The sequence below is a fragment of the Lagopus muta genome, chromosome 5 (genome assembly GCF_023343835.1).
Source record: "Lagopus muta isolate bLagMut1 chromosome 5, bLagMut1 primary, whole genome shotgun sequence".
Classification (NCBI taxonomy): Eukaryota; Metazoa; Chordata; class Aves; order Galliformes; family Phasianidae; genus Lagopus; species Lagopus muta.
In genome coordinates this window covers 54,209,596-54,233,967 of record NC_064437.1, presented here as the reverse complement: position 1 = coordinate 54,233,967, position 24,372 = coordinate 54,209,596, and the positions used below count along the sequence as shown (strand labels likewise).

At 43.7% G+C, this 24,372-nt stretch overlaps 1 protein-coding gene across 6 annotated transcripts in view; it reads right to left on the bottom strand.

Moving 5' to 3' along the window:
- Nucleotides 1-24,372, bottom strand: part of NEURL1 (neuralized E3 ubiquitin protein ligase 1) — a 147,815-nt gene that overhangs the window by 31,823 nt on the left and 91,620 nt on the right. For all 6 annotated transcript variants that reach the window (XM_048946839.1, XM_048946835.1, XM_048946838.1 and 3 more), the window contains exon 3: nucleotides 20,808-21,129. In XM_048946839.1, coding sequence (XP_048802796.1) covers nucleotides 20,808-21,129 — 322 coding nt within the window. The remainder of the gene's footprint in view (nucleotides 1-20,807; nucleotides 21,130-24,372) is intronic.

Sequence of the window (24,372 nt, the reverse complement as noted above, 5' to 3'; positions counted from 1 at the left end):
TCTCCCAGGTCCATCCCCAGCACATGCATTACTAGCCCCAGAAATCAGCAGGATGGGAATGATTCAAGGAACAGACACAGTGAGCCGTGCTGCTAAATTCAATGCTTGGGCAATCCAGCAGCATTTTGGAAAGGGATCGGGATGGCACCAGACATCACTCACTGCAAAAAATGTCAACACTGCAATGACAGCAGCCAAATCTCAGCATGCTGGGTCTGAGGCAGAAGTCCACCACCACCTCAAAACTGCACAAAGTTATTTGGCCTCTAATTTAATATTGGCACCATCAATCTTGTTGAGTCAGACATTTAACTCCAGCCTGTTATCTACCCATGGCATTTTCCTACCCTAAAACAAGGTATACATCGCAGGTAATAAGAAAAAGGACACTTTTCTTCCTAAAAGAACCCAAACACACCCCAGTGTCAAAACTGTATTTCAGCTCCATACCAGAAGCCCAGCCTAGGCTTCAGGCTGAAGCAAGGGTGATTTTTTTGCCTCACCACAATTTAGCAGCATCAGATTTCTCCTGTGCTAACAACTATTCAGTTCTGTGGTTTTACACCAAAAATATGTTGCAGAGAGTGCAGGATAGGAATATGCAGCTACTACAACGTGCTCTGGCAGAAGCAGTCACAGCTTCTGCTGATATTTGCAGTTCTTCTGCTGCTGTCCCTATCAAGCTGAAAATAGATCTAGTGCTCAAATGAAGCATCCGTAACACTTCATTTCTTCCCGTTCCTCCCTGAGGCACAGAGTCTTTTCACAAACGCCATCCCCAACATCCCACATGTGCTCTGACGTCACGTTGCTGATTTCTAATTCCTCACTGTGCGCGTGCCTTGAAAAAGAAATCCCTTCCAGCTCCATTTTAATTCTATGCCCTATTTTTGTCAGAAAAGCAGGTTTTCCTCCTGATTCCTTCTGCTGAGACACACTCCTTCTCCTGATTCCCTCCTGACTCCTTCTGCTATGAACCACGGGTGCTTCTCAGTCCTCACAACCTTTAGCCACAACATAAAGCCCATTCTTTGTACTTGTTCACTCTGCTTTCCTTCTACTCTGAAGCATCTGATCTCCCTTTAAAGCCGACCTTAGCAAGGGTAACTCAGCAGCAGAAAGTAATCTACAAATACATATTCAGCACAAGGGAATCCTCTCTGTACAACCAAGTCCCAGCCTTTGCAGTCTCCGAAACGCTTGTGCCGGGTCCTGAAGGATGCTGAGCATTTTCTGTTCTGCCTGTCTTGATGAGACTTGAGAGAGCTCAGCCACAGCAGTGCAGATTCGAGCCTGCAGCACCATGAATCAAGAACACCTTTGCGGTTTTTCTTTCCTCTGAATTTTAAAAGTCTCTGAAAGCCTGTTTGTTTTCTTTCTCATATTCTGGAGGAACCAATGAATCCTCAACCGCACACCATAAACGGCCAGCCATCAGCTCTTGATTTCTAAAAATGCATTTGTATTAAGCTACGAAATTATTTACAGCGGCCATAAACATCCTCCCAGCATCTGGCAGCTAGAAGAGGGACTTGGAACTCACTAATTTACTTACATTGTAAACCACTTTCTAATAAATAAATAAGCTCTTAATATCTCACCCACAAAAAGAGGCACATTGCATACAGTGCTATGCCTGGGGTCCTTCAGAGGTGAAGGATTCAGTGACTGAATTTCTCTGAGGATCTTTCTTTAGACAGGGCATGTTTATGCCCAAATGAATTGTGAGTGGAAAATCTGCATTTTGACATCAGCTTCACATTCTCAGATTGGATTGGATGCCGCAGAAGGGGCTGCTCCATTCTTGTTTTGCCTGAACCAGGATCAAATTCCGATCAAAGGGGAATTTAAAAAAGCCAAGTAAATGAGTGCTAATCCTTTGGCAGTGGCCCTCATGAGAGGGACTGCTGAGCAGTTGGGCTTGCTACTGGGGCAAGGCTGCCACTGGCTGCCATGCCATGGATGAGCTGTGGTCCCATCAGGGCCCACGATGGGAGCTGAGAGCATCTGAGGTGATGCAGATGCGATTCTCAACTTCTGTGAAATCCAGCACAGTGCCCACGAGGATGAACGGCTGCCTCTAAGCAAACCTAGACTAAAAGCCATACTGTCAGATCAAACTTGGTCCAAAATTTTGCTTCATAAAAAAAACGTCAATAACCTTGAACATTCACCTTAGATTTTGTAGACTGTTCCCACATTCTTCACTTACGTATAAATAAAAAAAAAAAATCAAACATCTGCTTTTAACCCTTGCTGGTTAACTGAAAAGTTTAACCAGCAAACAGGTGAAAAAAAGTATGTTCATCTTTCCTGCCCCAAACATAGAGCAGGAATGAAGGACACAGAGGGAGGAATGAATCGATTACTGAACCGGTTTTGTTTCAACCATGTTATGGTCACAGATAGCTGCATATCTAAATGTAAAACTGTAAAATAGGAATCCCAACAAAACCACTGTATCACCAGTGCTCTGCAGATGAGATCCTGTGAGGGCTTTCCCCATTTACCTACAATTAGAAATGGGCTCAGAGATCTCTGAGATGTTGCAGAACAAATAGGAAAAGACCAAAAAAGCCCCCCCAACATCATCCAGTTCCTGTGAGTTGTTTCTCTAATGTGTTCCCCTGTGTAGTCAGTGCAGAGGCTCTGCACAAACCTTTGTCAAACACAGTCAGCTACACCCTGCTACATTTTTTCGTATAGTTATTAATTTCCAGACAGCAAAGGACTATTCCAGTAAAATTCAGCAGAACGATCCTCTTATCTTAAGAAAGATAAACAAAAGGCAAATACTCACTGCTGTTTTTCAACAGAATACAATGTGATTTTGCATGTAGTTATTGCCATCCTTGAAGCAACCCAGACTGCTTGCTGTTGATTGGAGAGAACTGGGGTGGGGTTAATGAAAGAGTTGCTTTGTGCTTTCGGAGCGATGGTGTAAGTACACCCCTGTTGTAACACTGCTCCACTCACCCCAAACATGAGTTTAGCCCTACAGTTTTCAAAGCATGCAAGGACGGCATGAATAAATCTCATCACTGAGAGTTTCCTAACACTCCTGCTGAATATCCAGTCCTATTAGTCAATGTCAGCCTCCGGGCAACTTGAGAAATTGCAGAAATTCATCCTGGCTGTCACTGGAAATCGAAGGTCAGTCTCAAAACCCAAAACACTCCTTCGAGCTTTGGAAGGCATTCATGTCTCAAGAGTACAAAGTGCAATTGTCAAAGCTTTGCACGTCCATACAAAGCAGGAAGGAAAAATCAGACCCCAGCACCAACATGGGACAATGGGACCCCAGAGAAGGGCTGGAGGAATGGGGCTTTTCCTGGGAAGCTATTTACAGACACATTAAAATCGACTCTGTTTACACAATACACTGGAAGTTGCTAACAGCCAAAGCCATGTTAGAGGACAGGATTTCAGATTAGTAATACTGGCCTGGTTGTCCCATATGTACATTCTAAAGTAATTTTTATGGACTCCCTTAACTGAGCAAAATAGAAGTTTTCGGTACTGACCTGTTTTGGGGGGGCTTCTTTTCTATTTCCATAGTTAAGGTTCTCTGCACATTCACAACCATCTGCCAGGTCTCCTTCTCTCACATCTCCCTCTATCTGACACCAGCACTGTCCAGAGCTCCCCTCCCACTGCTCTCCCACCACATCCATAGCTCCCAGTTGCACTGCAGTTTGTGAACAGGCTGTGCTTCACTGTGCTCAAGAACAAGAGATGGAAAGCCAGCCCAGCCCAGTTTCCATTCCTTTCCTTACTCTTCCTGTAAAGGAATGCCATTTCATCTCCATCACTTGAGTCTTCCTCCTGCCAGCATCCTGTGATGCTCTGAATGTCCCTAGCCAATCTGCAGGATTGAGGTCCCAGACCTTGCAATTGCAACTCCAGCAATTGCCACATTAAATGTTGAAATACTGTAGGTGTTAAAAAGGAAAAAGATCCCTTTTCTAAGCATTTCCTGGGTGAGCTGATGGCCAGAAGCTGAACTTCTTTTGGAAATCTGTGCAGCATTAAGTGGGAAACACAGCCCAGGAGACTGCAAATAAATCAGTTGTGTAGAAGCCAGTGAGAGCAGTGTATAATCCTCCCCATCCTTGCTGCTACCACCACACATTTTAGCAGCCTTCTGCGTGGCTGAGACCCTAAGAGTAACTGCTGAGGGACAACATGAAGTAGCTCTACATTCTGTAATTTGTCTAAAATAACTGAACACATCAAGAGGTATTCCATTTTTCCAGGGAATTGCCACACTTCCCCCGATACAGAAGCTGCATCGCAGGCTTGTTGTGCAACACAGAGAAGCACAGAGCCAAAACAACAGCCCCATGACAACAGAAACAACAACAAATCCACTACTCTCCTTTTTTTTCCTGACCATTCAACACTGTGAACACATAACCTGCAGGAGCTAAATTCCCTCCTCTTCAGTTTCACTCAACCTTCAGATTGCATAACTCGATTTTTATCAGGAGCAGAGATAAGGCTCATTTCCCTACACACTCCTGTTAGCTGGCTGTGCTGAAGGCTGTGAACCAGCAGGGTCCCACCTGAGCTGAGCTTCCCTCTGTGGTGCCATGGGTGAGCAGCTGGGAGCCACTCTGAACTGCAGCACTTCTGAGGTCCAGTGCCCATGTGGACCATGTGCTCCCCCAGCCCCCCTATGCTCCTCCTCAACAGTTTCTCCCCGGTTTTCTGCATGTGATCTGCCATCCTAAGTGGGCTCCTTTTTTCAGCTAGACACACTGTGGTATTTCAGTATAGCACTGTCTAGGCAACAGAAAAACGTGTGAGCAATTTAATGGATTACTTTCCCCTTGCTTTTCATGAAAACAAGGAAAGTCAGGAAGATTTCTGTTCTCTGCACAGTTTGTTTTCTTTTGTTTGGGTGCTTGCTTTGGGTTTGGGTTTTGATTTGGTGGGTTTTTTTTGTTTGTTTTTGTTTTTAAATCCAGAGCTGTAAATATTCAGAGAGAGAGGCTTAAAAAAAAAAAAAAAAAAACCACACAAACCAACAATCATTATTATTTACAGGGTTTTATCCCACCTTCAACATTTCTACAAGACTTAGTAATTTACCATTATTCATACAGTTCTGTGAATAAAATGGTCCCTTGTCATACCAGATAGAATACAGACCCCATCTTGCCTCCCCTGGCAAAGCAACCAGCACTCCTCAGGTACAAGCAGCAGCAGTTATCACATACAAAAAAAAAAAACACCCCAAACTGTCCCCTTCAGTCCTCTGAACTCCATCCAGCCTCATCATTTTCTGAGAAGCAAGAAAAAAGATGACACAGCAAAATGTCGTACACAAATTTTGCTGCCCCAGGCGCCTGTTCAGCCAATCCCAAGGGGTCAAAATACCTATAGAAACCAGATTCTTAAATTTCCAGCTCCCTCTTCCAGATCTCAGCACTTAAGCTGAAGTCAGCCAGCGCCACCTCCAAGAATCACAGAATCACAGAATTGTAGGGGTTGGAAGGGACCTCCAGAGATCATCGAGTCCAACCCCCTGCCAAAGCAGGTTCCCTACAGTAGGTCGCACAGGTCGGCATCCAGGCAGGTCTTGAACATCTCCAGAGAAGAGACTCCACCACCTCCCTGGGCAGCCTGTTCCAGTGCTCCATCACCTCACTGTAAAGAAGTTCTTGCGCACATTCGTGCAGAACTTCCTATGCTGCAGTTTCCAGCCGTTTCCCCTTGTCCTGTCTCCACTCACCACTGAAAACAGTCTGGCCTCGCCATTCTGCCCCCCACACCTTAGATATTTATAGACCTGGATCAGGTCCCCTCTCAGTCTTCTAAGAGATTTCCACCCCTGCAGCAACCAAGTGCTTCAACCTCTCCCAGGAGCTCTCCAATATTTTCCATTGAAACCTGGACAGGGAAAAGCCCATCAGCAGCACGGCACAACACAATCTCTTCTCTGCAAACAAAACACCCAATGCAAATTTAGAGCCACATACAGCACAAATGAAACTCAGGTACCTGCAAATTATTTTCCTGCAGATGTGGCTGAGTTGCAAACCATTAGCAGAGAAAAAATGGTAAACGTGGTATTTCTCATCAGTGATATATGTAGCTTTTAGCTGTCACGCACAAACAGCACAGATACACATCAGGTAATGGATAAACAGGTGAAATGTATGAAACGCTGCTGCTGCACTGCCTTTCTGCACCCCCTCCAGTATGGGTGATAGTGAGAAAGTCAACGCGGTGTAAAGATGGTGAAAAAATAGTTGGTGGAAGAGATGTGCAGGCAGGACCTAATTCCCAGCATGTTGGGTCCAGAAACAGCCTGCAAGGAAAAACAGGTTTCATGCATCTCAGCTGATGAATACTTTGTGAAGAACAAAAAAAAAATAATGCAGTTTGGGCACTTCAAGTAAGTAAAGCAGATTGTACATTTATGTGCAGAGGCAATCTTGATGCTTGAAGAAAGCTGAGCCTAACTGGGCTATTTTCCTAAGCAAGCTACCAAGGACTCCTTTCCAAGCCACATCCTTAAAAGGAAGCCTGCATTAAAGAAAAGGAAAGAAGAAACCATATTCTGAGCTCAGCCAATGCTGTGCACGCTTCACTATATGCATTCCAGAAAACACATCCGTAGCTAAACCTGGCTGCAGGGGCAGAAGATCAGCCATGCTCCTCTGTGGCATCCCTGGCTGGCTGTGGAGGGGACGTGCATGGTAGCTGCCACCAAAACTGCACGGAAAACGCTTGCCATATATATATATATATAACCACATTTACATAAAGCAATTTGCTATCACGTCCTGCCTCTGCTAACAGTCCAACCTCCACATGCTCTAAAAAAATTAATAAAATAATTGCAGTTTTAAATGCTCAAAATGCAACATTTCAAACAACCTGCCATTGTGTGGCACAGGGATAGCAGCAGTGTTGCCCACAGGTGATCCAGACATCAACCGAGAGCAAAGAGATGAGTGCCTTGTGCAGCCAAGTCACTGCGGGAAGAACTGTCAGCAACATCTGCAGACATCCGATAGCTTTCAGCTCATGGCACGTGAGCAGTGACTCAGATTTCACCTAGGGATCACAGATGAGGCAATGATGTGTTAAATACTCCTAGCTTCCCCTTATTTAACCTTTGCTGACTGCATCAGGGCAATGCATGCCAGCTGATCGTGTTCTGTGTGCCCCAGGGAAGCAAAGCCAGAACATCAAATGGGGTTCAACAGAATGCATAAGGAAATACCACTGCTTGCATCAGGCTGCAGAGCATCCATAGAAAGGCTTTGGTATTGAGCACCATGTCTGAGGATGAAGCTCCTCTCCTTCCATGAGAGGCACCACATCTTGGGGACAGCCCTCAGAAGTCACAGGGGGCCATAAGAAACTGTAGTGAGGAGAGGAGGAATTTCTTAGCTCTCCCTGCTCTGATTACTCACAGAACAGCTGCAAGGGTGCCCCAGGGGCAACTCCACATCACAGCCCATTGGGGTTCAGTGACAGCCAAGTGTGGAGCCTCATGTTCCTTGAAGCTTGATAGGACTCACCGAGGTCTGAAGGCAGAAGAAGCATATGGGGCCACTGAGCCAGTGACAGCCTCAGCCATACCCAACCTCATCATGCTGGAAGTAGACAGGGTTCAGCATGGGGATCATCTCTCAGCAGGCTGGCCGGGACCCAGCAACATGAGCATCATCCTGTCTGCCAAGCACAGCACTGGATGCTGTGCACTTTTACCCTTTGCGTGTTGGGACAGCGTGCACAGGGATGTGCTTCACTTGTCACTCCCAGGCTTAGGCTGTTTCTATCTTCACCATTACCCAAAGGTGAGGAGGAGTTGAAAAACATTACACTGACAGTGCTGGAGGAGTTGCGGATATAGGGCTTTCCGCTCCGCGCCAAGCAAGCCCTCTGGAATGGTTTGGACACGATAGGTAAACAGTGTCGGGCTCACTCAGCGGGGAGACATTTGTATTTAGATGTTATAGATAAGTGGTGCATATTTGAGACATCTGAAAGTTATTACTCTAGGCAGTTTCTAAACAGAGAATCGCAGTTGCGTAGCCCCTTAACTCCAAGCTGACAGGCAGGATAATGATTTAAATTATTGTTAAACATAGGCTCTGTTTTAAGTGGATGGAATTCAACAGCATGGTGGGTTTAGGGGAAGAGGGGTGTATTGCAAAACATAACGTTTCCAATTGCTGCAATGCTGATCCACAGAAAGTTCTCCACCAACACCAAGCATCATTTTGACACCACAGAAATGGCGTGAAGATCCTCATAAGGCAACACCATCCAGCTAACTTGGGGCTCATTACCGCTCCATCTAATTGCAACAACTTTGATTATGAGAAATGCCTTTTTCAAAGCAAAACATAAAGAGCTTTCTCACAGGTGGAGCTGATACAGCAGTAAACTGTAATAATTTTTATAATGCTTCTGAGTTACAAGTCATTTACGCTTCCTTGAGTTTAATAAGGTTATGTTTATTATGGGATCACTTTTTTTTAATAAATGTATACCAACCTATTCTTCATCATAATCATTTAAAGCACAATTACTGCATTGCATTAGATCGGAGGATAGCATTTGTTTCACCTTTGTTTTCCAGTTAATGCAGCGCTAATATCTCAGCATCGCACATTCCCAGACATCCAAGCCGCCAGCTGCACCCAGGGCAGGCATTCTGCCCTGCCATAGGCTGCTCTCTGCCTAAGGTTAAGTGTGACAGCACACACTGGCTCTGTGCCACAGCCTGCGTACAGGCAAAGGTCCAGCAAAAACAAGCTGCTCTCTTATGTGGGAAGGAAGAATTAATTTCTTGCTTATTCAGCATCTGCCTGTCTGTGGCACAAGCATGCTCCCAGGCAATATCTCCAGCCACAGCTCTCTCATCTCCCAAGTGGGTAATTTGCAGTAATATAAGCTAGAGGGTCTCATCACTGCTCAGTCTGAAGATCCAATTGGGCCTTAGAAAAAGCAATCACACCTCATCATTTAAGGGAAATTACTTGAATGATTAATAAAAGATGAAACTCAGAAAGGCCACCAGTTCTGTTCAGCATACCAGCATCTCCTATTTATCAATTGATGAGGATCAATAACACCCAAAACTGTTTGGAAATTTTGGGGGAAACTGAGTTCACACATCTAAGTGTCAACAGCAGCAGTGCCTAGCAGGGTAGGAGCATCACAGCAGCACCTTTCACATACATGATACAACACAAAATCAAGCCACAAAATAGTAACTCATGTCTTTGACAGAAGCAGTCTCTCAAGGCTGAAAGTCAAACAAAGACACAGCACTTCTGCTGGGCCAATAGCTTGGTTGGTCCACCTTGGCACATGTAGGGACCAGTAGTTGAGAGGTGTGTAAGCCCACAGCTAAGGGAATGGCCTGGCACGTATGGTGGTGATGGGCTGACAGTTGGTTGGACTAGATTATCTTAGTGGTCTTTTCCAACCTTAATGATTCTATGATTCTCCTGTAAGGAAGAAAGACAGCACCGTCATCCTGCATTAAGCAGATGCACACATGGGCTTGTCCCAGGATGCTGAGAAATCTGAACCTCAAGTGGGAGCCAAATCCTTTCTCTCTAAAATGAAGGATGCCTTTCATCCCTTCCTGTTAAAATCAGTTATCAATCTGATATACTCATACCAGTGGGTAAAGGCATTCATTTCCCTGTTGCTTGGTTGCTTTGCTTTTCTTGAACAACTGAATTCTAACAAACATTTGTTCCTCAAAAAAATAATGGTCCTGTCTCTGTGCAATTTTTTTCTCCTCTTTTAACATGAAAAAAAATCCTAGAGGTTGGCATCAAACAAGCAAAAGACCCAACTGGGTATTAAAGCTACTACTAACCCATTTGGGGGACCCAAGAGAATCACAGAAAGGAACTACTGCAATCAACAGAAAACAAGGATGCAGTTCCTCAGTCCTCAAGCTGGCCACTGAATTTGTGCACTGACAGCCTCCTGGGGCAGGCTCCTGGGAGCTGTGGGAAGCAATGAGAAGCAATGAGAAGCAGTGCCTCCATCTCTCTGCAGCCCCTTCAGCTGCTGCTCTGCAGGCAGGGAGCACAGGGAGAGCTACAGCGCAAGGAGGAGCAGCATTTTCTTGTGTCTGCCTCCAGAGTACCTCCATGGAAGGCAAGGTGGCAGCCAGCCTCCAGCTGAAATATTTGAGGCAAAGGGATGAGAGAGAATAAGTGAACTGTAAAAGCCCCAAAGAAAGCATTTCCCAACACCTTTTCCATTCTGGTCTACTTCTACTAGCTCCACATAAGCTACTCATTTAATGAGTTGAACCCAGAAAGGATTCAAAATGCATTCGGGACGTTCCAGCACATTTTGAGAGAGACCTCAGCACAATACAGCTGCTTTGAAAACCCATCATTTTCATGTTCTGGCAAGAGCTGATAAAGAATGCTGTGTTTCCTTCCCAGTAGTAATCAACGACTTTTAAGTCTCTGGAGAAATAAATCCTGCTGGTGTCTGTGTTTATCTTCATGCTGGTAAGCAAGTGCGGACACAACTACCTGATGATGGGGAACAGCAACGCTAAAACAGGTCAGGGATATTCTTTTGCATCACCCTCTTCCCCCCTCCCCCCCCCCTTTTTTCTTCTAACCTGTGGTTCTGTATGTCAGAACAGGCAGGTCTCTCAAAACAAAATCATGCACCTTCAACAATTCATCTCTACAGAAGTCAGAAAAAGGATATTAAATAAGGAGACAGGCTTGCAATCAGCCTTTCTCAGGAAATAATAACCTGGGAAATTCTGACTCATGCTGATTTGTGATCAAGGACTGTGACTGAGATACCAAAAAAAAGGGATTGAATCAGATTTCCATGGCTGTGTCAGAATGAATTAATTCTCATCATGTAACTGGAAAAGATTTAACATCACAGAAGCATTTTTAGAATGACAGCAGGATATGGAGGCTGTGGTAAAGAAGAAAACATGATTATTGGGCTGGAGAGACTGACAGTGAGAACAGATAAAAAGGAAATACACATACCATAAAATAATAGCTTGGTCAAACAGCCACCGACAGGAACATCCTGAGAAGGGAGCAGTGGCTGTGAACATCTGGGACTGCAGGCTGTGGGTATGCCCCAGACAACACCTATGTCCTAAGAACTGAGACAAAAATTGTCAGGGGTGGTGAAGTTGGGACACTTTGAGGAGCTGCTGTTGTTCACCACTGGTTTTCATTCTTCTGTTAAAGCCAAGCAGATATCACTGCCTGGGTTTGTTCATCAGAAATCACTGTCTGGGTTTGTCCAGTGGCATCATTTACCCTTGTGCCATTCTCATAGATGGGATAGGCTTTTTCTTCCCTCACTTCTGTGGTTGTCAGCAAAGCTTTTAAGTCAATCAAATGCTGTCAGCTGAACTCACTCTGAATCTACCCACACCAGGTCAATCTACTTGAGCTCCAAATGCCTGTCAAAAGAAATGATGCTGGTAGGCACAACTAGTCCTTTCTAAATCCATGCTTGCAACTAAATTACATCAACTGCTGCAGAGGGTTTAGTTACAATGGACAGACAAAACACTGCACTCAATATACATCTCAAGTAAGTGCTGTAAAGATGCTACTAAGTGGAAGATTAGACTTTAAAGTGCAGCTTGAAGGATGGGAATTTATCTGGCAGCAAATTTCACAGACCCGGCTTTAGAGTGAAATGCCCATTGCAAGCCACTGGCCAAGAGTATATCTACTCCTTCCTCATAGAGCCTGTGCACCTTGACAGATCTCTCAATGTTCATCATTAGCAGAAGACTTCAAAAATAAGTTAACTATATGATAAAAGCACAAAGAGAAATAGGTATTATCAAGAGAAGAACAGAAATACACCAATCTAATTTGGAATGTAAGAAATATCTGACTCATATTTCACCAAGGGTTGTTTTTCTCCTCTCTCTTAGTGACCCCTTTTTATGAAGGCCATCAGTAGTACATAGTTGGCATGCTAGAAGAGCTGATTTATCTGCAAGGAACATACCAGGCATCCAAAGCAACCCAAGCAAAGCAGCGCAGACTCCTAACACCTCAGAACAAACAACATCAAGGTACTGTCCAAACAAAGGGAAAAGAAATTAAAAAAACAACAAAGCCATTGTGTCATAAATTACCATCATGAATTCAAAGCAAGACAGCAACTTATACATATAACTTTGCACCAGTGAAAAAGCCAGGCAAGATGATATCTTGGTCATGGAGTTGTTCTTCCCTTCCCTGTCAATACAAGCAGACCTGCTTTGCTAAACCTGTTCTTTCACTGTTTTCAGCCAGCATGTCACCCTATTTCCAAGCTTGCATATTCTTGCCCACCTCATGCCTCTGGATCCCATATAAACCTTCCTGCACTGAAACCAGCCAGGTTTTCCACAGCAAAGTAGCACTGCTGGGAGGCAATCTCCCCACTTTCACTCCAGCTTCTGCAGCACATCCCAGCCTCCCCTACTCACACTCACCTTTCTCCTCTTCAAAGAGTCTTTGCTTCTCAGGCCAGAAAAACCATTAAGCACAAAGCCTGATCCCTCTGCATTGCCATTGATTACTGATTAACCACAGACCACTGGTTTTGACCTAGCAAACCCTGCACAGAACGCAATAACAAGCAGATGGTAAAGAAAAAGATCCAGCAGGGCACTTAAGCACATAGCTATCTTTAGGAATGTGAATTAACAGACTTACCCAGCCATAAACCTGATTTCTGGCACACTGGACACAGCCACATATGTGTAAGAGGGGGTTGGATTCAGGCTTTGCAGCCTATGCAGTCTTCTAACCAAATGAGAACGTGTGATCTATATAGTTGGGAACTATATACCTTTAAAATCTGGTACTTTACTTCCCACTTGAATTTCTCCTCCACCAACTTGCATCTATTGCCCTGCCTCAAAGAGCACTCTGCCTCACCATCAGATCATTATTTAGACTCTCTGGAGTTCATCTCTTTCCTATGGAACACTTACTTCAGCTCCACATCTTAAACCAAAGCACTAGAAATTATAGCATGAGTAGTCATGACAGCAACTGTGGCCTATGAACAAATAATTTACGTATTTCTCTTGAGTGAGCCAATAAAGCTGAGCTGAAATTGCCTGTCCCTGTAGCTCCACAGTGAAATTCTCAGTCAGTTCAGCTTTCTTTCCACCTGTTTTCAGCACTGACCTTCAGCATGAGGCCAATTTCCTTCCACCTGGCCAAGCAGCATTACAGTCAAGACCTGCAGATTTATTCATGCTAGGAATGGAGCAATAAAAAGTGTTTTGACAAGTGCAGGCAGCATCAAGGCTCACTGCAGACAGGAGCATACTCCAGTGTATAGAGTCACTAGTCAGATCCAGTTAAAACCAAACAGGTCTACAAAGAGGAATAGAAACCAACAGGACTGGTGCTCTGGTCAAAAATATGCTTTCACTCAAGCAACGCTGGGACAGCAGAGTGGTCAGCTGGCACAGGAAGGCGACGGCTGCTGCCTACAGACACCAAAGAGAGCAAAGAATAACCAGGGAAACCCCATAGCAAAATGAGGTAATGCAGAAAAGTATTGATTGAGCCATCAGCAATTCCAGATCATGCAAACATTTACAAGGCTCTAAGATGCTGGAGTCCTCTGGACTGAGGTGTGCACAGAAAGGGAGGATGCCCTGCATTCAAGATTTCAAGATTTGGTTCTTTTTGTGCGAGACACATGGATATTTATTGGCATGGCACCAGCACAGCAATAGGATTACTGGATTCTAAAGGCTTTTTCCCTGGAGTGGTCTTTATCCTCTTAAAAGAAGATTGAGCAATTAAACATTTATGTTTTTCCTGAAGAGAATTAATTGCCTGTGAAGGGTTCCACCAGTGGCCAGATGCATCACAAGAGATCTTCATCTTCCTACACTCACCAGCATCAGCCAACGATACAAGATTTGATGCAGTGGCCAACAATCTGATTAATCAGACTTGAATTCTTAGCTACAGACTAAAAAAGTACCGATTCAAAATCAAATAGGAACAAATAGGATGGGAATTTCCTTTGAAATATTTTGGTGAAGCCCTCACGATTTACTGTGAGACAGTGTCACAGGCCGACTACTTGCAGTGGGCATCAAGCATACACTCATGGTGGACAATAACTTCCTGATGAAAGAAAGCACCATGAATTAGCAGTATCGGGGCAGTTTACCCTTGAGAACAGCGAGTGCTGATCCAAGCTACTAATGGAAAATCTGGCTCTACACAACTAGATACCACTACTTGCATTTTTGCCATCCTTCATCCACTTGTGACCAGTTATACTCATTAGACCTCCCACGGGGTCTCTTCTCCTGACAAGGGTACTTGGAAGTAGACCTGGATCAGCAAAGATTCCTTCATCCAAAACTGCTTTTTTTCTTCAAGACAGGACAGGCAGGGTCTGCAAGAGCTTCTGTTGCTTGGTGTTTGGCCAAAGAAAAGTGGTGACTACACAAAGAGCCAGGGTGAGGCTCCACTCACTGTAAAACCAGAGCAGCCCCACAGGTAGCTGCAAGCTCAGACCAGTAAAGCACAGCAGAAATAGTGCTACAGGTAAGGGCTTTCAGACTGAGCCCAGCAACAGTTCTGCTTATACAAGTGGTAGAACAAATGGAGACTTCAGAGTATGATACAATCTCATTTTTAGCTCTGCTGCTGATACAGATGGAAAAGGTAATTTAATTTCATTAAAGGTGTCAAACTTCTTTAATAATCTAGGCACCTTGAGGGATAACAGTTACATCCTCTGCATGGATTGCATAATCAGAAGCTGTGATGCCAATTAATTACTGAAATGGCAAAGTGCTACCTCATGCCAGTGAATACATACAGAGACAGTGTCTAGTTTTATCCTATCTGCAATGTTTAGCCATCATCTGTCATAAGGCCTTAGGGGAAAGGGTCTCTACAACTGGAACAGCTGGAATTGCAAGATTAGCACAATAAATTGATATTCTTCTATCAGATCATCTACTCAGCTTAAATCTGTAACTCACTTCCAGCTTCAGCTGTCTTCACTGGAGTAAATGCACACTGACTCTGTCAAGCTACAGCTTTATAAACAAAGAGAAGTCAGCTTTCAGATTTAAAAGATCAAGTATGTTGTGTTTAAACTATTTTGCTGAGTATTGTTGAGAAAGATATTAATAAATCTGAAGAGATTAATTCCTTGTACCTGTGCGTTCTCTGCCTTTCTTTTTGAAGACTTCTATTGCTTAAACAACTATAAAAGAAACCACATTAGACAAAACAAGGCAAACGCAATTATATGCCGCATAAGTACCAATTGGGAGAACGTATTTTGTGAAGAAAATAACAGCATATCTGACCCTAATGATTTAAATCAAAATACCAAAACCTCAGCAAACATAAGTAATTCTTTGGGGCTTTCCCAAGAGAACACCGTTTGCAGCATGTTCTTACTCTCCAGGGCCTCGCTCACACTGGAAACTACTGCAACTAACAAGAGCCTAAGTGGTAAATTCAGTATATATTCAATTATTCCAGGAGTTTATACCTTTGGTGGGTGTAAGATAAGGTCAAAGCACTTTTAATTGGAATTGCTGTTTCCAGACTGCAGCTCCTATACTTACACTAAGAAATAGCACTTAGCAAAGGAAAGATAAACTTCTTAGTGAAAAGCTGAATATTTTCCTCCTTAAAGCAGCAGCCAAATCAATCATGAGAACAGATATTTAATGTGAAGATGTTATGTTTAATATTTATGCACTGTCAGTACAACTACAGCATCCACATACCCATTGTGTAAACACCAGTTAGAGTTGTCAGAGATTTCACAGTTCCTTGTGCTTTTATGGGTAACGTGGAAAATACTTTATTGCCTTTCTCACCTGTGTTAGGAACAATACTTCAGCTTACTAGAACTAAAGGAACTTGACAAAGTACAGAATTTATTTTCCACTGATCCTTCTGCCTTGTTACTGCCTTCATTTCTCTCAACCTTGACAGCAATAGCCAGGCTCTCCAGTTTATTTCTACCCAGGTTCTCTTGCAGGTTCTCCTGACGCCAACATGGATACAATTTGTGGTCATGTACCTATTGCCAGTAGCCCCTTATGTGCCAGATTTTGTCCTTTCTGTTCTCTTAAGGAACACCTCAGCTCCCCGAGCTGTCCTGATAAGGAAGAGGTAGTTCAGAAGAAAGCAAAGGCACCCCTGTGAGCAACAGATGGAACACACCCCTCACAGTTTACTAATCCAACACCCCATCGTGACCTTCAGTCAAGACTGAAGGGCCGATCTCTCAGAGGCTGCCCCAGCAAAGGGAAGAAAAAGGGGCACTGCATTGAAACAGCTGAGATGAGCTGAGATGGGTTTGTTTGGAAGGGCCAGCCCAGCAGCCTAATCAGCATCAGCAAGACAGACAGACAACTCGGGGCTGCAAGCTAACTTTTGGGTACCTATCACATCTGGAAAAATACATCCCTCCAGAGATTCTAAGTCAAAGCAGGGATTGATTAAAATGGCACGAGATGAGTTATTTATTGGTCTGTTTTCACATTTCTAGCGATGTCAGAGAGCTTCTTGCAGCTGCCATAGAGACAAGAGCTACAGACAATAAAACTTTATGAGCAATTTAAATCCTCTCTCTCCTACAGAGATGCAGAAAAACAATGACAACTGACTGTTTGCAGGTTGTGTATATCTTGCCTTCATTAAGTAGAACTCTGTTTAAAAGTATATCATTCCTTTCCATGAGCTAGTCACAGACTTCCACAGAGAGGGCAGATAGTTTATAGCTTCCACTTTCAACAATGCACTGTAAAAATACAATGCAGTCATATTTGATTATCCAATTTCCTTTCGTGAGAGCCACTCTCAGCACATCAGCGTGTTCATTTGCATGTGTCACAGCAGCAAAAGAAATGGATTCCCATAGGTAATGGAAAGTAAGTTTTTGCACACGGAAAATAAAATAGCAATAACCACATGGTAAAATTACAGATGTATGTGATAAATCAGGTTTAGCATCAGTCTTGTACCATTCACACCTGAAATTTGCTCATAAATCCACCTCATTTGAGGCTTACTTAATGTTTCTTCTAAAGGTGCCTTGGAGCTAGAGATTCAATTCACCTAAGAAGTGACACAGGTAAAGAAAGAAAAACATGCTTCCTTCTTTCCCCAACAAAATGTGCCATTTCCTTGCCAACTGTGCACTAGCTTGAGTCCCAAGATGGGTAAATACCCATCTATAAATGGTTCAACATTTTGACTTTTGATACTTAGCAAACACAAAGTAGTAAGAAGCTGGGAAGGGCATCTTGTGAAAGACAAGTTTTTTTCACTTTTTAATGTAATAGGCAGCATTGACTGTTAATTCTAGCAGGATCAGAGTACATATTTGTGATTGAAGATATATTCATACTCTTTCTACTTCAGGAAAAGACGTACATTTAAAATCTTTCTGGTTTGCAAGGTCTTGCCAGTTTTTTTTTTTTTACATATTTTATATTTACCAGAGGTGGTGAAGCTTTGCTTTCAACAGGTGCCTTTCAGCATGCCAATCTGAATAAAATAATCTTTAGCTTTCCAAGCTGTTGCTGATAAAAGACTGAGACAACTTAGAAATACTGAAAATATGGATGGGAGACGAGTATGAAGGAAATAATAAACAAGAAAGGTTTCTAGTTGCTGACTATATTGTTGATGAACAGGACAAAGAGGAAAACCACCTGGCTGCTCCCTACTAGCCAACTGTCTGGAAGAAGCAGACCAATGTTAGTGAACACCACTTGGTTCCTATGAGCTACCATCCTTCTTCCAAGACTGAAGACCCAAGAGTTAAACAGCTAGTCCCTTCCTTCTCCTTTTTATGCTTTATTATTGCAGCAGGGCAGTAGACTGCTTATATTCCATTTTTCTCAGATTCTATTTTAAAGAGTGAAAGAGCATATGTGTATGCTGAAGTGATAGCATATGGCTAAGGCACAATTCTACTAAATTTTACTTTAAAGTATCCTGGAATGTAAAAGTGCACTTGTGCAAAACTAGCTGCCCAAAAAGGGAAGCAGAGCTGTAAACAATCCTGCCTGCAAGTTGGGCATGTCAGCAGGAGAGTCGCTGTATAAGGGTATGTTTACAGGTCACTTAAGCCTGCATCTGTGCCGAAACCTATGCTCTAAAATACCAATCGTCCATGCACCTCATTGCAAAAAACTCCTTTCCTACGTGAGCCCTTGAGGTCATAGCAGCATGAGCTTTCTGGGTGAATTTAAGACCTTTCCTCTGTATCATGTGTATAGAGGTTGTGACAGGAAGGAGCAGCTTCCCAACCATGACTGGTTGGGAATAGCGAACCTTATTTCTGAAGCTATCTGCAATGGGGATTAAATTGGTCTCCCATTACACTCACTCCAGCAGTGACAGCCAAGCCACAATCCATATTCAATATTTTAACCTCCCTTAGACCGAGATGCAGTGGAACATACAAGTCATTTTTACCTTTTTCAGAACAAAATCAAGCAGTTAAAGAAGCTGTTCATAGGACTCTGCTTCTGTGCCTAAAGCAGGGGCATTCAAGCTCAGGGACACCCACAGCCACATGTGCCTGTGCCAATTACAGCAGTAATTCAATGTGCAATTAGCAGCAGGGATGGAAGCGAAATGTAAAGCTTAATTCTGCCTGTAAATCTCTAAGAAAGGAACAGTCTCACTGGACTTGGCCATTGCTCTACTGGGTCCCCAGTTGTGGCTGGGACTGCTACTGTAATGCAGATAAGAAAAACGCTAAGTTTGGAAGTTGACTTCTGGGGGTATAAATGCACACAGCTTTCCCCACAGTTTGGGATTTTGCAGTGACACAGCACTGACTGCTGCACATCTTTCCCCAGGACAAGCTTGATTTTGGAAAATAAGTTACATATTGGGAGCAGGGAGGGAATAATTCTGCAATGAACAGAAAGACAACCGACCACAAATGGTAAAACTTTTAGTCAGATTCCTGGGTGAAGCACACATAAAATCAGATGGAAGCAGTGCATGCAATTTGACACAGCAACACTACGACCTTTGGGAAAACGGCTAGGCTCAAGAGCAAGGAACACATCAAGGGGGGGGAAAATAAATCACTGAACTGCAATCTGAAATGCTAGGCTCTTCTGTTGAACATACCACTCTAGCATTCCCAGCCTCCATCAGATGCCCTGCATGCCGTGCTGGGCTGAATGTGACCATATGTTCATAGCTAAGCTATGAAATCCATTTGTCAAGTCCCAGGAGTTTTTGGCAAGTTGTCCAATACTATATGTGTGGTCTACAACACTGACACACATGCAGAGCTTTGCTGTGGGTATGCCTATATGATCCAGAGGTGACAGAGCCAAGGCTTTCAGCACTCTGATTTTTAGTGCTGTGTAATAATGAATAGAGATAAAGAGGACTCAAGCCTAAGATGTTTCAGCACAGTTGCTAGTATTAAAGCCTGCTGAAGGCTGCTGGAACATGCTATAAATATGTATCTGAGCTCCACGCCAACTGTGTAAACTCAGAAGCTGCCTGCTTCATTCAGAGAGTTTATACCCACCAGTGCTGCAGTGAGAGTTTGGAGCCTGGTAAATTAGAGGCAAATCAGTGGCTGGCAAGAGTTACATTTCCTTTGTGAAAAGGGATATGGAAGAAGCTAGGACAGTGCAGGGGTGGATGACGGAGACAAAACCATTTCTCGGGTGTTTTGAAAGGAAACACATAATCCAGAGTTATGGGCCCTCATTAATCAGGCAGAGGAGTCCCAAGGTGCCAAATCTCACAAGAGCAGTACAGAGAGCTTTGAGTCATTTGTAAGATCCTCACTGAGTCCTTACTGTGACATTTGCCCAAATTCCAGAGCTCAATTCAAATATCACCTTCTTGGTCTAAGAATGGTTGCCCAGTGGCTGTGACTCAACCTGATTCACAACAAAAGATAAATCTTTCTACTCCTAAAAGAAAGTAAAAAGCTGCCGAGAAATCCCTTAATTCCTCTGCCTTGTGCAATCCTGGGCCAGCCGATTTTGCAGCAAGAAGAGGTTAGTTCTATTTCTTCATATCCTGAACCCGCATACCTATTCCATGCAACATAGGTCACTACAGGCAGACCTGCTGTATTTCTTAGTGCAACAAAAGTACAGAAAGGAGGCAAAACTGTCAAAACGTGGCTTGTTTAAGATGGAAAAACACAAAGATCCCAAACTTTGCCAAGACCACACTTCTGGGGCAAGCCTGAGTCCTCAGGAGTGCAAACAACCTGTATTTTAGCTGATTATGGCAGAAGACAGGCATTCAACAATCCCGGTCCTCCAGCTCCATCTGCATTTCCAATCCTTGGGCTCCAGAGCATGAATCTAACTCCTCTGTCAAAGCAACACCTTGGCAAAACCAGCCACAGCTTCTTTTAGTAATCTGGATGAGATCCATATTTAAAATCTGTTCACTAACCCAGACAGAGAATCACAACACTGTCATCCAGGCAGAAATCATCCCTAAAACGTAAAATTCATTTCCCCATTTTGGCATGGGGAAAGTAAGCCAAATATAAAGAAAGGTTTTACAAGGTATGTGCCACACTCCAGAAAATGCTTGGACAATGTGTAGCCAGCACGATGCTTTCAAGCAGAAATCTACTTACAGACGGCTTCTAGTGATACACTGCAGTGGTTGTTCCCACCTCCCACCAATATGGTATTTAAAGTCCTGTGTTTCAAACTAATACAGGCCAGGGTGGCAAGATGCTGTGGAAAGGGTAGGGGGATGGCTCAGCATCATAAGCCCGGCTCACGCAGCACTCACCTAGGAGCTGCACCCCGCGGGTGAGCCCGTAGACATCAATCAAAGCCCAGAGGGGCTCTGCCGTCCTCACTCCGCTGAAGAAGAGCATTGCAGCAGAGTCATTCACCCGGTAGAAAACCCGTCCCTTCTTGTCCACCCAGAAGGCAATGATGTTCCCCTCATTGGCAAACTCTTCTGGCAGAGCCTTGGCCCAGAAGCCGCTTTGGGAAACCAAGTCGGGACATGCGTACTTCGGCAGGGTGTCAGGGTTAATCCTTGAAGGATCCTTGGAAGTAAACCCAAGTCGAAGAGCACCGCTCCAGCAACACTGCTTTTTGGTGATCTGTGAAGATAACAGCAGCATTAACAGCATCTGGCACTCAGACATCTGCGTTTATACACACCACAGAATCTGTGCCGGCAAATGCCAAAAGCCACCATGCAAGTGAGCCCACCAGCTTTAGGAATCATTTTACCCACCAAACACTGCTGTAGCTATCTCGTCTGCAAACATCAGGACTGCATACTTAGGATACAATGCACATATAAGAAAAAGAATCACATTAAATCCATGGGGAGGGATGAAATGTAATTACAGCTGCATGATGACTCAACTTCTATTTCTAGGGTAATTCCTTTTGCCCTAAGAACAGTCCTCTTGCAAAATGTGCCAAAAAATGGCCATAAGAGCTTGTATCTCAGCTGAGGCAGCATCTGCAGCAGCAGAGCTGTTCCTCCACAGTGGCTGGATGATGGGATTTCTCAGGACCTGAAGGAAAAGCACTGGCTTCAGAATCTCAGCCACCACTGGGTTTCCCAGCTAAGATGAAGACACTCTTGCTCCTCTCCATCTTATCAGACTGGATGAAATCACGTATCTTTCAGCAGAGAACTTGTATATGGAAAAGTTTAAAGTATTTAACCATACTAAATACACAGCTAGGGCACAAAGATAGATGTTATCTTTTTGGGGGGGGGAAATCTACTAATTTTGGCTGCGTGTTGTGCTTTCCCAAATAAGCATTAGAAGCATCTGTTAACAGGTTCTGGGAATCTGCATATTTCATACGCACCCTTGTGTTCTTCAAAGAGATCAGAAAAAAGATCAGAGGTGCCTTCAGAGCCACTGGCTTTTTCTCAACTGAACTGAACCTTGGTCTGAAGAGGACGGAGGGAAGCGGGCACTGGGTCCTAAACACACCCAAAACACTCCCCTGGCACAAGGTCTCCATTTTCCAACAGAAGCAGGTGGTCTCCATGGTATCAGCAGAACCCAATGTGGAGATGATGCTCCTGGGGATTGGATTTCTGAATTCTTTCCTAATAACATTTGTAAATATTGCATTTTTCCTTCACGCGTTCCTCTCCAAGGCATATCTGCCCCAGTGAGCACAAGAAGCCTAGAGATTTCTGCTTTATTAATACCTCAGAGAAAATACCTCAGGGCTTCAGAAAAGAGTTATCAATCGTCAAACAGCTCCTCAGTTAAGCAAGTGCTGCTCTTTATCCCTCTTCAACCCAGCCAAGCACCTCAACTGTTTACATGAGACTGCATCAAACATTTGAGAGCTTCCCTCAGCTTCCAGGAATCACGGGATGCTCTTTTATCTCCCTGGTATCACACATGTCCCCAGTGGTAGGGGTTGGATGAGGCATGTGTGTGCCAAAAGAGGGAATATGTGTGCACTCCAAGAAGCAGCCAGCATTATTTATTGTAGCAAATTTACTGCAAGCCCTAAAAGCTTTTGGGGCTGAGATAAATATGGCCTCATTGTTATTTGAACAATTTACTCTTTCACAGTCTCTTGCCAATGCTTTACAGCAATCAGAGGCTGCATGAAGTAAATATTCATATGCTAATCTAGGCTGCACACTTTCCATGTATTAATCAACACCTATAAACAGTTCTCAATACAATCTGACCACAAGCAAACTAATATTCAAATTAAAATCCAGTATAAAGCCCGCCAAGAATTAGACACAGCTGGACATAGGATACAGAACTTTGCTAAAAAAGGCAATGGTTAATGGTGGACCAAATTCTCTCTTCAGCAGCTACTGCTAATAGAAAAACTTGGGAGGTCCCCTGGGTAACAGAAAGGGAGGAAAAGATGCACTCCATACCCAAACTGCTAAGCTATGACTGCTCCCACAGATCTAGGCTCCTACTCTTTATTGCCTTGTTACTTCTGAAAAAGTCAACCCCCTCTCTAGCAGTGCCCTGAATTACAGAGAAGAAACCATACTGGGGCACATATCTTGGAAACGAAGAAAGGAAATCTTCCTGAACCCTATACAGTTCTGGTTGTTTGATGGGATACTCAAAGCTGCAACAAAATCTCATAATAAAACCCAGAGAGAATATTTAATATGCAGAATCCATTCCCTGATCTCCTTCTTCTAGTTTGCTGGAGGGAGTTCAGATTTTATAGGTCCTGAACAACTGGATTCATGGCTGGTCTTCAGTTGGTAAGAAACAAAACCTGTAAGAGTCTGTTCTCCACAGGCACACGTTAACAAGGTAACTGTGGGATGGACTTCATAGGAAAACAAAGGCATTTTTACATTTCCATCCATCCCCAGGGAACAAGTTCTGCTTCAGCCTGCTGTTTCCTGCTCCCATGAGACCTTCCCACAGATGCAGCAGGAGCTCTGCTCACAAACCTCATGTGCAGACACAGAACATTTGCATGAATATTTTTCATATATGTTATGCAAGCTGAAGTCCTAAAATATACAGTGATAAACAAGTGCAAATTTCCTGAGATATTTACATTGTTTCAGAATGAGAAAGAAATAATAGAGAACTCTTGCCTAAACCACTAAACCCACTCAAACTTTTGATAATGTTTTCAAAAATGAAATGTTGCTTTCATCTCCTCCCAATTTTTTTTCAATTTTTTTTTTTATTGCGGTTGTTTGCCCAAACTGCTAGCCAATGTGGAAAAAATCCCATTAGGCAATGTGAGCAAGCCCTGCTGGGTTTCCAGCCTGACTGGAAGCAGTAAAAACTCCACAGAAGATGAAGCAAACCTGTAGGAGGGATTTTCTGCCTCAGGCATGAGCCTGAAATCTCTGCAATCTCCCTACATTTTCAGAAGAAAATGTTTTCCTCCCTTTTTTCCCCTCTTCTGGCTATCAGGGAAGGCTGATGTGCTACCATAGGTCTCAGCACACTGGAGTCTCCAGTGATGGGCAACAGCAGGATCATCCAGACTCAGTTGCTACGTGCAGATAGAAGCCCTGGAAAACTCACTGTGCTCAAATGAAAGATCCTCATGTTGATTCTCTGTGTATGCTATAAGCTAAATCTGCCAAAGACGATGAACTACATTGTGCCAATGGAAGGCACAGAATGAGCAAGGAATGCAAAACAGCCCTGCAAGTAGGAAGGCATATAGATTGGAAAAATCTCTAGATGAAGTGCAAAGGGCCCCAAGCTCCTTAGGGTGCCTAAAAGATGCTTCATTTCCTATGGGGAAGGGTGAATTCCACTGCGAAACAGCTCCCAGAGTTTGTGGAGGAGCCGAACTTTTCATGTGAGCTGCAGCAGAAGGGCTATAGCTCCATCCTCTTGGTTACAACA